At 41.8% G+C, this 15,349-nt stretch overlaps 1 protein-coding gene across 1 annotated transcript in view; it reads left to right on the forward strand.

The window, feature by feature from the left end:
• The window catches only part of AP3D1 (adaptor related protein complex 3 subunit delta 1), a 3,080,434-nt gene that overhangs the window by 897,749 nt on the left and 2,167,336 nt on the right, over positions 1-15,349 (forward strand). The window contains exon 15 of the mRNA XM_044055492.1: positions 9,962-10,107. Coding sequence (XP_043911427.1) covers positions 9,962-10,107 — 146 coding nt within the window. The remainder of the gene's footprint in view (positions 1-9,961; positions 10,108-15,349) is intronic.

Here is a 15,349-nt window from a genome sequence, read left to right on the forward strand (position 1 = left end):
TAAATACATTGTCTGAGAGTGGCAAAGTCTGTTTTTCACAATCCCATCCCTCCAGCAGATCTGGTCTTCTGGAAATTAAGTTTCATGGCCTCATCTATTCTAATGGCTCACTTTGCTTACTTTTACAGAGAATCCTACAGCTTCTCTTAGAAGTAGAAGCTCTGTGGTGCCAAAGTCTTTATTCTGTATCCAGGACAGTTACTATTATGGATTCTTCCAGATCCCTTCTGAGTTGGTGGCTCAAAACTCCTCTGGTGTCCATGGAGAAACCATTTGCCCTTGGTGGTATTGTAACCTGTGGGCATGTCCTTCCTGGCTTGGGTGGGGTCATTATGAAGGGAGCCTAGTCAAAGGTCAGTCATCAGTCTTGGATGCAACCTTTTACATATGTGCCCTGAAACTGACGGTGGGTTTCATTATGTTGCAGAAATTTCAGAACCTACTACCCCATGGTGTGATCTCCATCCAAACAGGCCGTGTAACTGTTTGGTATATCAACAAACAGTGAGGAACCAGATCCACTCTGTTATGTCAGGAAGCAGTGAGGGTATGCCTTGAACTGCTTCTGTAGCAACAGAAATTCCAAGAGTTATTAGTTGCCTAGCAGACAGGCTCAGCAGGTCTCTCCTCATGCCACACAAGTGATCCCTCAGTCCATCAGTAGCCATCCAGATTCTTCATCGTTTGGGCATCTCTTGCTGCAACCTCTTTGCCCCCTCCTCCCCAGGACATCAAACATAACCCTGTCTCCCATTAATTCCCAGATTCATTCAGAAAGCAGTAAGATTGAAGGCAGCTGTTATTCTCGTAGCCCCCTTCTGGCCCAGACAAAGAATAGTTCCCCCTCCAGCAAACCTCACCCGGACATCCTGAATCTAAAGTTAAACTCCGAGTTTCTCTAGTTGTGGTGTTGGTCAGAGACCATCTCACCAAAGAGGTAGTCAAAGTACTTATGGCTTCCCAGAAGGCTCCCACTCGCAAGGTGGAAGCGCTTCACTGTTTGGACAGATGGTCAAGACATTTACCCCTTTTGCTTAATAGTATTGGATATTCTGTGACTTTTGCAGTTTATTTTTCAGTGGTTATTGTTTTTCCATTATTAAAATGCAGCTGGCAGCCATTTTTTTGCTTTCACTTTAGGTTGGAAGACCACCTCATTAGTGCACTGGTTAAAAGGATCAAATCTTTGAAGTTTCATAATTCTCCTGAGCAGATTTGTTTTTCATCTGTGACACCTGTTTGATTCATTTTCAGGTCTTCCATCCTGAGTGTGCATGGTTACACTACTTCGACACAGCAGTTCATCCTCTGGCAAAATCTGACCAAGTAGAAGTCTGTCTGGCAAGTTCTTAAGGGGGTTATAGAACTTTGCCTGCCTTTGAATCATCTTGTTTTTGAACTTGCTTGGTTTAACAGAACTGAAGTTTGTCCCTTGGAGGATAACTATTCTTTGTGATGGTTACCTCAAACCTTCAGAATGTCACAGCTTGAGGTTTTAATTTTTATATGGCCTTCTCTGACTTTTCCCAAGAACTGAGTGTCCTTGAGTAGTATTCCACATTTCCTTCTGAATGTGGTGGCAGAACTGTCCTTTAACCAGTCTTGTCACCTTGCTGTTTAGATGAGGACATAATCTAGAAGGGGAAGAGGCCACTGAGGTGTACTGTCGGTTCAGGTTTTACTGGAAATGGTCTTGTATGATCAAGGGAGTAGACCCAACTGTTTTTTGTTTTGTTTTTTTACACTTGGACGGCCTACTGTTGCTAAACTAATGTTTGAACAGATGGCTGAGTGCTCTATTTTTCACTGCAGGTGACTAACTTGCCCTTGGCTGTTGCTGTTCATGTGGCTACTTTCACTGCTTGTACTGTAGATGTTTGTGTAGTGGTCACTTGGTCACCGTTTGGCACCTTTCCCATGTAGTGGACGTTTGACACAGATTCAAGTAGTTTTGTCTCCTTTGCACATCAGTACTTTGGGAAGTCGGCCTTCTGAGCCCTTGCTTTTTTTCAAGGATTCTGACTTCAGTCCTTGTGTTATTGTTCGTAAATCTTCTCAGTCTTTACCCACTGCAGAAAGTCCTCCAGAATTACCTGCTACAGACAAATTAGTCTTCACCTGTCAGCTGAGCTTGTGTGCCTTAATGTGTGTTGCAGTTATAATTTTAGAGTCTTGCATTTCTTTTGCATTTCTTTCTTCTTCTTTGTCAACTTCATTAGTTAAATGATGTCTTGAGCTGCAAAATAGGGGCTTTCTAAGTGTAGCGCATGACATCATGTGTTTTTTAAGAGGATCTTGTGCTCACACCTGGGGTAGTATAGGGAGTGCATTCATTTCATATTGAGAGAAGACCCCAAAAAAGGGAAACCCACCCACTGCAAGAGGCCCTTTTGAAGATCTGCAGATCAAAACCTGCAATTAGTACAGACAACCACGTCTATGAGCTGTTAATAAGCTTCTACCTCTGCCATGTTTCCACCTTCACTTGCATAGTGTATGACTCTGAGGAATTCAGTTACCCAGACAGTGCTCCCTGGTTGCTCCATGAAAAGGGAGAGTTTGCCCAGTGGGGCTAACTTTATCAACAGCTAGGTAAAATAAAGTAATCTGATTTGTCTGTGTGTTGTATTTATTTTGACACCTGGCCTTCTCAATACCCTTCTCAGTCAATTGGCCCATTCATAACTGACTAGGAGGGGCCATACTTTAGGCAGCCATCAGGGTCTTTCTTACAATATGGTGCATACTTTTGATGCACAGATTGACATGCAGTGCATACCAGGGAGGACGTGTCACTCTTTCAGGTGATATAACCATATCAGAAGCTGCAGTCCCCTCTATCTGGAAAATATCTCATCTCATACTCCTCCATAACGGTGGTAGCTCTACTGAATTGTCTAATTTTAGACCCATAGCTATCTTGTCACCTCTGGCTAAAATTGTGGAAAAGTGTATCCATTAACACCTTCTGTACTATCTAATCAAGAGCAACTTACTGGCTAACTCTCAGCATGGCTCCAGGCCACATCATAGCACCACCTCAGCCCTCCTCACCTTCTCCAATGCTATAAGCTATAACAGGAACAATAGCAAATTATCCTCAGCCCTTTTTTTTGGATCTCTCAAAGGCTTTTGATATGGTTAATCACCATCTACTCATCCACACCCTGAAAACAATGTCTGTAGGCAATCTCTCTCTCCAATGGTTTCAGTCTTATCTGCATAATAGACAGCAAGCCATCCATTGGCAGAACAAACTAACCTCCTACCCAACACCCTAGGTGTCCCCCAGGGGTCTCTTCTGTTTTCCATTTTTATTAACTACCTTCACACTGTCATCCCAAAAGCAAACTGCGCTCATTATGCGGACAACTCCATGTTGATCTGCGCTGCCACCTCCCAAGCAGATTTGCAAACAATAACTCAGAGTACTTTTAAATTAGTGGACAATTGGCTTGCTGATCATTGTCTGATTTTAAATCCCAACAAAGCTACTAATTTTCTCCCCCATCCAAAGGTCCCCGATGTTATCGCTCTCCTTTTAAGTCAAATAATGGTACCATAATCTTCCCAGATGTCCACACAAAACTCCTCGTAGTTATTGTAAACAACAATCTTAAATTTGATGTCCATGTCAACAAAACTAAGAAAACCATTAATAAAAAACTTGGCTCGCTATATAGGATAAAGCCATTCCTAACCCCACCTGCTAGAACTACCATTGCCCACTCCCATCTACTCTCTACCCTCTTCTATGCCTCCCTTTTACTTAACATAGGTTCATAGATTATAGATTAGGTCCCGCGGTGGTGGTGCTGCAGTAGCATTGTCGCCTCACAGTAAGATGCTGTCCGGTTCAATTCTCAGCTAGAACGTCTTCTGCGTGGAGACATGCGTGAATGGGCATACCTTCATTGAAGGTTGTGTGTCAGATCTGGTAACTCGGCAAATATAAATCAACTACCAGTCATTAGCGGACCGGAGTTCCGCTGTGGCGACCCCTAACCGGGAAAAGCCGAAAGACACGCACAATAGGCTAACTGCCCTTGTGGGCCATTTCAAGCCTAGCCAATTATCCCAAGTGAGAATCAAACCCTGCAATTTTTGTTTGTAAGACAAACACCTTAACCATCAGACCACCCTCCCAACCAGTTTATACAAAACTGAACTTAAACTCTCTAGCTGCTATAATCAAATGTCTAGATTTGCCACTGGCCTGCCCTATAGAACACATCACTGTAAAAACCTAAATAATCTTGGATGGCTAGAACTGCCTAGGCTGATTCAGTATAACCACCTTATAGTGGCTCATAAAGTACTTAACCAACCTGAAAATACACCTGCAATAAAAAACATTATCTATCCCCACTCCAACCTCAGACCACTTTGCTCATCTAATAGACTGGTAGTGCAAACTGTGAAATCCAACAGCTGAGCCGGTGACTCCCTGTTCGCTAACTCTGTTGGCACAACTTGGAACTCACTACCTACTGACATTACCCTAGAAACTACCCTCTCAATTCAAGAAAAGTCTCAAGCAGTATTTCAAGTTTCAGTGGTTATGTTCTTGCTCCAAGCCTGATTAAAATTTAGTTTTACTTGTGTACCAATACTATTTTTAACTGGAACTCATTTGTTTTTTAATTGTTAAGCCATATTATAAGTTTGTGAAATTGTATAACTTGTACTCCTAAACAGAGTCTGTAAATTGTGTTTAGTTTGTACTATGTTAAGTTTGCTTGTGTAACTACCTTTGGAGCTTTTCTCCGCGGGCCTCCGCTAAAAATAGACATGTATCCAGTCGGACTATCCCGGTCAACAAATGTAAAATAAAAATAACCCCTCAAAGACTGCTCTCTCCTTTAGGAGCCAACATTCCACTGTAGTCTGTCTTCACGCTGGAGTCTCTTCCATAGAACTATGCACCACCCACATCCTCCACACCCTCCACATGAAGAAAAATGACCCGAGATGCTGTGTCCCTCTTCCCTTCCCTGTGCTAGCTCCAGCAGTCAGGTGTGCTTGTAACTGGTCATCTGGGTCAGAGTCAGGGCATTATCCTTTTGTGCTAGCAGAGATGGCTGCATATGTTGTCTCTTGGATGGTGCAGTGGTAGCGTTCTCACCTCAAAGCAAGAGGTTCTCTGGTTCGATTCTGAGCAGGAGTGGCTTTTGTGTGGAGTCTGCATGTCCTCCCTGCGTTCATGTGGGTTTTTCCCGGGTACTCCGGTTTCCGCCCATGTCACAAAGACATGCGTCTAGAGAATTTTCTCCCTGAGCCTCTTCTGAAAATTGGCTTCATTCCAAGTTGGGCTTTCCCGGTAAACAGATGTTAAATAAATAAATAAAAATGTTATTCATGGTTTAAACCCTCACATAACTGTCCTTTCATGGTCTTTTTTGATTCTTGTGGAGCCTGTCTTCTGATATTTTATTGCCCATGGTAAGTCGGTGTGCCAAGGAGCTGTTACCTTCGGTTACTTGCAGGTAAGAAGAGCAGTGTAGTACTTGACTGCTGGCCAAGGATCACCCTGTTTGTCTTACCGATTTTCTCTGCTGGTGGCCTTGACCGTACATTGTTTGTCTTATGTTTTTCTCTGTTGAATGTTGAGTGAAGCATTTGATGTTCATCCCACATTGCTGCAGTCCTAACACTTGGGGTAGTCCGCTGTCCCAGTCGGCCCGAATACCAAAGTATAAGGCTGACGTCGGTCAAGTCGCATTAGTCTGACGTCAGGATGTCAGGGTACAAATGCGCATGACCGACGTCATATCCTTAGTCTTTTTTGCCGCATGGTCCGATGCAGAAGCAGTATTGCGAGTACAGGTTGGCGTTCTGAAATTTTCTGAAGTCGGAGTTTCAGACCGAATCAAAGTTGGCTAAGTACCCCGTTGGGGAATATTTTGGTTTTTTCTTGCCTCAGTATTTAACCGGATGTCAGAAAAAGTGAATAACTGTATTTCTTGTGGGAAACAGATACCTCATAGGGATTACCATACCTTGTGTATACCTTGCTTAGGGCCTGAGCACGACGTTGTTGGATGTCGCTCTTGTGCTAGATTTAACAAACGCACTATAAAGAGAAGATTAGACTGTGCCAGGTTAGTTTTTGGGAAGCGTTGTAATTATAAAATGCCGTCGGATGCTCCGACGCCCGCTTTGTCTAAAAAGCGCAAGGACAAAGCAGCAAAGCCTAGGTTGGAAGAACCGTCTGTCCCGGACGTCGGTTCTTTAGAGGGCTCGGTGGAGCCGGAGGTTCTGCCAGGAGTTTCTTTGGAGTCTCAGGGAGAGACTTTACTGTTACAAGATGTGGCCTCTCAGGAGGCAGGCCAGGCTGAGGGGGCTTCTCAGGTAGCTGTTCTCCCCTCCCTTCCTAAGGTGGTTAGGCCCTCCCCTTCTGTTTCCAAGGCTTCTTTGAGAGGCAGGCCTGGTTTAACTTCAGTGGGTGTTTCTCCTAGTTCTTCAGGGTCTCTGCCTAAGAAACATATGCTTAAAATGGCAGAAGATTTGATTACTATGATTAGAGGTTCTATGCCCCCTCCTGATAAGAGGCCTAGGGTGGAACCTGAGCTTGAGAGTTTTGAGCAATGTTCGGAGGCTTCTGAGTCTTCGGCTGAAGACTTACAGGAGTTTCCTCCTTATTCTGATTCTGATGTAGATGATTCTACTCCTTCGGCTTCTCCTCCTGAGGATTTTTCTTTTTCAGAGACTCTTCATTCCATGCGGGAGCATTTTAAATGGGAAGGTCAAGATTTCTCTGATTCCAGGAAAAGGCTTAGGGAATTTTTGTTTTTACCCCAGCATAGGCCTTTGGCTATACCTCCTGTTCTGAATGTGGTGGAAGATGTTTTTGCAGAGGCTTCCCTGACCCCTGATTCTTTGCCTCCTGCCCCAGTTAAACCGGATAGGTATTATAGGGTGCCTGAAGCTCATAAGTATCTTTTTAAGAGTCCTAGGGCAGACCCAGAAACTGTTTCTCAGGGGCCTAAAGGTGTTAAGGCTTCTGTTGTTAAAAATCCTGTTCCTCCTGATAAAGAGGCAAGGGCTTTGGATAGATGGGGAAAGAAGGTGTATACTTCTTCCACTTTAGCCATGAGGGCTTTGAATTGCCAGTTCCACATGTTAAAATATCAAAATTATCTCCTTTCACAATTGAAGTCTAAGGTGGATGCTCTGGCGGAAGGTATTGAGTGTAAAGAGTTGCAGGATTTAGTTCATGTTTCTGAACAGGTGGGTAAGCATTCTTTGCAATGTGGTTTTGATGCTGTACAGGCCTCTTCGAGGGTGGCTGCCACTGGTTCTGTTCTTCGCAGGCACGCCTGGCTGAGGGATCAGAATTTGGCTGAGCATGTTAAAACAAGGATTTTGGATTCTCCATTACAATCTGATGTGTTGTTTGGTTCGCCTGTGGAAGCAGTTTTAAAGAAAATGGAGGACAAGGCTAAATCTATGCAGACTGTTAAAGATTTTTTGCAGGTTCAGCCTCCGAAGTTTAGTAGAAATTGGCCTACTAAGGGGTGGACATATCCTTCTTATGATTCCCAGTCTAGGGGTAGGTCTAGACGTGGCAGGGGCAGAGCTCAAGGTTCTTTTAGGCCTAGAACAGGGAGTTCGCCTGCTCAGTCTTCTGGTGAGGGCAGGGGTCAGTCCTTTCGTAAACAGACCCAATGACCTGCCTTTTCAGCTGCCAGAGCCTTCTCGTCTGGCAGCACCTTTGGGAGGAAGACTGGCACTTTTCAAAGAAAATTGGAGTTTAATTACCCAAGACAGATGGGTATTAGATATCATTCACCACGGTTACAGGTTTTATTTCCATACCTTGCCTCCTTTCAAAGGCATGCCAGACATTCCTCCTCTACAAAGAAAAGAGGCTCACAAGCAAATTTCTCTGTTACTCCAAATAGGGGCCATTCAGCCGGTTCCTGTGCCAGAAAGGGGCCTAGGATTTTATTCTCGCCTGTTCCTAGTACCAAAAAAGGGGAACACGTGGAGACCAATTTTGGATTTATCTATCCTCAACACTTATCTGGACATTCCCAAGTTCAAAATGTTGACGTTACAACAGCTTTTACCTCTGCTGGGAAAAGATCACTGGATGGTAACTTTAGATCTCAAGGAGGCTTACCTTCATGTGCCTATCAGACTAAGTTGCAGGAAGTATCTGCGTTTTCGAGCTGGGAATTTTCATTATCAGTTCTCTGCATTGCCCTTTGGCTTATCTACTGCGCCCACAGTATTCACAAAAGTTCTGGCTCCAGTGATAGCTTACTTCAGGCTAAAAGGAATACAAATCTATCCTTACTTGGACGACTGCCTGATTCTGGCTCAAGAAAAGGAAGACCTTTTTCAACATTTGGAATATGTGATAGCAGTGCTAAGATGCCTAGGGTATTCTGTGAACGAAATAAAGTCCAGTCTAGTACCCTCTCAAGACATGTGCTTTCTGGGTGTGAGACTGAATACAGCAACCCAGATGGCCTTTTTAACCCCGGACAAACAAAAGAATCTGTCTCTTTACTTCCATCAACTATCTCTTCAGTCCGGGCTGACTGCAAGGACAGTCCTTCAAGCCTTTTTTGATTTTCCATAAGGATAGGGTATCATTACGTACTAATCCTTCCTTTATGCCTAAGGTGGTCTCTACGGTGGCTTTAAACCAAACTATTCATTTGCCTACTTTTTATGCAGATCCCCAAAATAAGGGGGAAAAGATTTTGCACACTTTAGATGTACACAGGCAGTTGCGTTATTATTTAAGCAGGACTAAGGATTTTAGGCAGTCTCAGCAGTTGTTTGTTTCTTTTGCTTTGAGTTCTCAGGGCAAGCCTGTGTCTAAACAAACTATTTCTAAGTGGATTGGGTTTTGCATTGCATTTTGTTATTCCCATCATGGCAAGGAGATTCCAGCTGGGATTAGGCCTCATTCCACTAGGGCTACTGCCACTTCAACAGCATTTCTAAGGGGGGTGGCAACTAAGGATATTTTGGAGGCAGCTACTTGGAGTTCAGTACATACTTTCTCTAAGCATTACCACCTGCCTCTCTATTCTAAATCTAGGGCTGGTTTTGCCACGGCTATTTTGCAGGGCATGTTGACAGCTCCAGCTTCTTTATGATTTGCCAGCCTCCCTTACCTCTGCTTTGGGATTTTACCCAGTGTTAGGACTGCAGCAATGTGGGATGAAGAACATAGTACAGTTTTGTACCTACCATAAATGTAGATGTTCAAAGATCCACATTGCTGCAGTCCAATTTACCCTCCCTCCTTCCCCTCTGTGTTTAGGGGTGGTTGTGTGGGTGGGGTTGTACTTCTGTGAATTTGTATATATTGTACATATATTTGGTACAGGAGTGTTTGGTGTTTTTTGGTTTTGGCCTTATCTTTTTAGGGTCTTCTGACATCTGGGGCAAGAAAAGACTGAGGATATGACGTCGGTCATGCGCATTTGTACCCTGACGTCCTGACGTCAGACTAATGCGACTTGACCGACGTCAGCCTTATACTTTGGTATTCGGGCCGACTGGGACAGCGGACTACCCCAAGTGTTAGGACTGCAGCAATGTGGATCTTCGAACATCTACATTTATGGTAGGTACAAAACTGTACTTTTCTTCTCTTCTTAATTGTGTCCCTACATCATCTGATATTCGGGTGCCGGCAGCCTTCATCTTGTAGTTAAACAGTAAATGGTCAGAGCTGAACTCTCCAGTAATAGCTGATATGTTAAGGAATTTATTTCCTCAAGTTAGTGCACAGTTTAACATTGTTCTTTTTTCCTTTTGCCTTCATTTTTTTCAGTGTCTGTTTGCTCTAGTGATTTTTGTCTTGCTCAAAGAAGCATATTTTGCCTTTTTGTCCATTTTGTCAGCATCTGTGATTTTTTTTTTTAAACAAAACATGTTGAATGTCTGTTTTCTTTCCCGAAAGTACTGCCATTTCACAATGAATCTTTCTTTACAGTGAAGTACCTGGGTTTACTGGCAATGTCGAAGATCCTGAAGACCCATCCCAAATCAGTGCAGTCTCACAAAGATCTCATTCTCCAGTGCTTAGATGACAAAGACGAATCCATACGCCTTCGAGCATTAGACCTTCTTTATGGAATGGTAAGTGTTCTTTTTGCTACTAAATTGAGTGTTTTATTTCTAGACTGAAGGATCTGCTGTCCCTTTCCCTTCACTTTACTGAGTCCAGGATTCCTGTTCTGTTTTAACGAGAGAATTTACTAATATTTATTTATTTAACATTCGTTTACTGGGAAAGTCCCACGTGGAACAAAGTCAATTTTCAGCTGAGGCCCGAGACGAAACACTCCAGGCGCATGTCTTTGCATTGTGGGAGGGAAATCGGAGCACCTGGACGAAACCAACACGAGTGCAGGGAAGACGTGCAAACTCTGCACAGAAGGCACCCCAGCGGAGAATCGAACTAGAGAACTTCTTGATGTGAGGCATCAACACTACTGCTGCACCACTGCGCCATCCTAATGTCATTGGTATTAAATAATTCTACATAACTTTCAGCATGTGATGGTTTAGAAAACATTTGTACAAGATTTGTTTCCCTCCATTAAATGAGTATTCTTTACTGTTGTGTCTGAAGAATAGATCCAAAAGCTGTACCAAGATAGGAATTAATACTATTTTTGTTTAGTCTGCTAGAGAACAGCGGTAAAATGTAAAAGATAAAAGTAATTTCTGCAAACATAAAGTAGCATTTATTTATTGCAACAAGTTCTTCTTCAAGGCATTTCTAGCCAGTAGGTCCTTAAACTGCTATGGAAGATCACTGCAGCACTAAATCTTAACATGTTTTGTTTACCCATCTAATTCTGTCCCTTTCCCCCCTGCACTTTTCTAGGCTGTGGATGGTTTACTATTGAAAATGCGAACAGCACTTGGGCGACAGTCGGATAGTCGAATGTATAAGGTCGTAAACACGGATGTCGAAGACATAATAATCAATCTAGGAACGGTATTAACATGGGTCGAGGTAGGGGAGATGTTTGTAGTAGGGAATAATACTGAACACCTACCTCGACCCATGTTAAAACCGTTCCTAGATTGATTATTTTGTCTTCGACATCCTTGTTTACGACCTTATACGTTCGACTATCCGACTGTCGCCCAAGTGCCGTTCGCATTTTCAATAGTAAACCGCTGTGGGTATACTCCTTGCAAGAACCAGTGTGGTCTCGTCTCAGTGGTATCCGGTATTCTTTACTTTCCTTAGTCCTTTTTGGTAACTGAGAATGTCTAATCCAGACTTCTTCCATGTTCTTTCTGTCTGTCAAAAAACATGAAATTTCTTCCAAGAGTTATTAGAAGAAACCGGAGCGTTTTTTTCCTGACATCTGTAAGCTCGTAACACTAATAGTACTTCAACATGACTTCATTTTGTGCGTTTTTCCTGACATCTGTAAGCTCGTAACACTAATAGTACTTCAACATGACTGTATTTTGTGTGTTTTTCCTGACGTCTGTGCGCTCGTAACACTAATAGTACTTCAACATGACTTCATTTTGTGCGTTTTTCCTGACATCTGTAAGCTCGTAGCACTAATAGTACTTCAATCACTTGCAGATCACTAAAGCCAATAACTCTGCTGGTGAAGCACTATTCCCTTGCGCCATAGCCAAATTATGGAACTCACTCCCACCCACAATTACCTCTGTACCATCATGCACCCACTTCAAAACTTTACTAAAAGCGCACCTAAAAACATGCTGGCTATGCCCTTACAACTCCCACTCTAATATCATCCACCCCATCCAACCACTATCTTTCTTTCCACTCCACTAACTACCTTGATTATAGCAAGTTCAGATGCTCATAAGCCTAGTACTTATACAGCAGGAACTTCTCATTGTAACATTTGTTAATGTCTGTTATGTACTTCACAGATAGATTCTAGTTGTCTACTGATGTACTATGTTCTTCATCTGTAAATATGTTGTAAGTAATTGCTATGTAAATTGCTAATCGCTGTGTAATCCAATGTAACTACTGACTGTTTATTTTAACTGTGGAGCTTTTCTCCACGGGCCTCCGCTGAAAATGGACCTACGTCCAGTCGGGCACTCCTGGCCAACAAATTTATATAAATAAGTAAATAATAAACATGACTGCATTTTGCGCGTTTTTCCTGACATCTGTACGCTCGTAACACTAATAGTACTTCAACATGACTGCATTTCGTGCGTTTTTCCCGACATGTGTACACTCGTAACACTAATAGTACTTCAACATGACTGCATTTTGTGTGTTTTTCATGACATCTGTAACACTAATAGTACTTCAACATGGCTGCATTTTGTGTGTTTTTCCTGACATCTGTACGCTCGTAACACTAATAGTCCTTCAACATGACTGCATTTTGTGCGTTTTTCTTGACATCTGTACGTTCGTAACACTAATAGTACTTCAACATGACTGCATTTTCTGCGTTTTTCCTGACATCTGTACGCTTGTAACACTAATAGTACTTCAACATGACTGCATTTCGTGCGTTTTTCCTGACATCTGTATGCTGGTAACACTAATAGTACTTCAACATGACTGTATTTTGTGTGTTTTTCCTGACATCTGTATGCTCGTAACACTAATAGTACTTCAACATGACTGCATTTTGTGTGTTTTTCCTGACATCTGTACGCTCGTAACACTAATAGTACTTCAACATGACTGCATTTCGTGTTTTTCCCGACATCTGTACACTCGTAACACTAATAGTACTTCAACATGACTGCATTTTGTGCGTTTTTCTTGACGTCTGTACACTCTTAACACTAATAGTACTTCAACATGACTGTATTTTGTGTGTTTTTCCTGACATCTGTACTCTCGTAACACTAATAGTACTTCAACATGACTGCATTTCGTGCGTTTTTCTTGACATCTGTACGCTCGTAACACTAATAGTACTTCAACATGACTGCATTTCGTGTGTTTTTCCCGACATCTGTACGCTCGTAACACTAATAGTACTTCAACATGACTGCATTTTGTGTGTTTTTCCCGAAATCTGTACGCTCGTAACACTAATAGTACTTCAACATGACTGCATTTTGTGTGTTTTTCATGACATCTGTACGCTCGTAACACTAATAGTACTTCAACATGACTGCATTCCGTGTGTTTTTCCTGACATCTGTACGCTGGTAACACTAATAGTACTTCAACATGACTGCATTTTGTGCGTTTTTCTTGACATCTGTGCACTCATAACACTAATCGTACTTCAACATGACTGCATTTCGTGCTGCTTCTGCTTAAGGGCACACAGTTGCACTGGTCTGAGAGGCTTCATTGCTCTTGATTATTTTCTAACTTGAAAACTTGTCAAATCCTTAAAGAAAAAAAAGAAGAAAAGCACATATAAATTGCAGAGATGGAGAAAATGGAAAAAGCCAGGGGATGACTAAAACTGAAACTTTGTAAGGAAAAGCAGGAAGCGATAGTCTTATACTGTTTTAAGCAAACTACTCCATGCTCTGTCATGAGTATTTTTTTAGTGGTGACTTCAGAAAGAGAGGCCTAAAGCCGTCCTCTAAATGAACATAAGAGCTTCACCAGTACTGGTGCTAAAGATGTTTTATTAAGATGAGGTAGTACAAGTCTTTGGATGGAAGTGTGTTGGTTAGGTGCTATGGTCACTTCTGAGTCATATACATAACTTGATTGGCCTTCAGAGAGTATGGCATATGTGCACTGCCTCTGGTTATGGCACACTGAACAGCAGCAGAGCAGAGTTACAGTAGTTGTGTTTCCAACAGCTGTACTGTAAGCCTATTGGTATCGTACCAGCATTGACTTAGTGTTTTCTAGAAGGGCCTACTGATACCTTTCTAGTACCAGTGCCCCTTTCCCTGTGTTTAGAGTCGCATGTGGTCATCAGTTAGACCAGTGTGACATATCATGTAGTACGATTGTAGTCCATTCTTAAAATTAGCCAGTCATAACACTTGGTTGGTAGCTGTGTTTCAGATAGTCATTCTTTGAATCAACTTGTGGCTTCTTATATTCACCAGGTTTGATAACCCTTGTATTTTAATAAGTAAACCTCCAGCCACAATGGTTTGAAATTCAGTAATAAAATTCAATACTTGAAATAAGTAAAATTAGGCAACTTTGTAAGACAAAGTATTTGGCAAATAAATACTAGTACTTTAGGGAGGGGGAGGTAGAGACAAATGGCATTTAGAAAAGCACAGTCTGCGGTTGTCTTGGTCCTACTAGCCAGTAACTAAAGATTTACAGTAGGAGATTCACAGGCATTTCTTTACATGTGGATCTGAAGAAGTCTACAGAGACAAAAACTCTTATAAAACCTGTAAAAGGAATGATCTGGCATTAGTCTGTCTTTTGAAGGAGAAAGATTTAGAACTGGATTTATTTTTCAGAAATCAGGTTATTTAGTTGAGAGGATAGATCTAAATACTTGGACTCTAGACAATCCTCTGCTGGAATTTTAGTTTATCCTGATGCATATTCCTTATATACAAGCGGGTTGGATTAGAGATACTTGTCTCCACCCAAGGGTGAAATTCCCTTTTTTTTTTTTTTTTTTTTTTTTTTTTTAAATACAGACTTATCGGATACGATCATCAACTTTGGTATTAACCAACTAACAAAGGAGCCCACAAGCCCTGACTCTGGCAACTATTTGCTCATTGATCGTATAACATATATCTTGAATACAATTTGACCCCCCCAGTATTATTGACCAACCATCCACCACATTTGCACTAATTTGCATGAAAAAGAACAGTAATTCTGCATCTATAATTAATTTCCATTCTAAATCTCAAACGAAATTTAACCTTAGAGAAAAACTCTCCTAGGTGGACCCCCCCTTCCTTACAGAGCTGTATTCCAGTAAACTGTCCACCTCCCTTACCAACTTTCTGCAAATAAATGGTTTTTAAAAGTATCAAGACTACTTCCACCACAAGTTCTAAAATAGTTGCACAATAGTGAGCTTAATGTAACAACTGCATTTGTGAAAAATGTCACTATATATATCAAATTAGATAAAATTGAGTACAGAAAAAAATTGGAGAAGGCAAAATAAAATCAACCAGAAAAGGAGAAGTAAACGCCGTGGCTGAGAAGAATCGTGCAGCTGAGCAATAAGTTTCAGAGCAGGCGCAATAAATGACTTCTGGTAATTTACAGGAAAAAATAAATCAAATGTACTGTGAGGTGTTCAACACTGAAGGAATATGTAAAGTCAAATAACAAAAAGTCTGGAAAAACAAAGAAGCTTTAATTACCTATTCAGATGAGGTGATAAAACTACAAAAATTAGAGGTTAAAATGCAGAAAAGGATGGTTGAGTATGAGGCT

This window comes from Protopterus annectens, chromosome 13.part0 (genome assembly GCF_019279795.1).
Source record: "Protopterus annectens isolate FY-2018-M chromosome 13.part0, PAN1.0, whole genome shotgun sequence".
Taxonomy (NCBI): Eukaryota; Metazoa; Chordata; order Ceratodontiformes; family Protopteridae; genus Protopterus; species Protopterus annectens.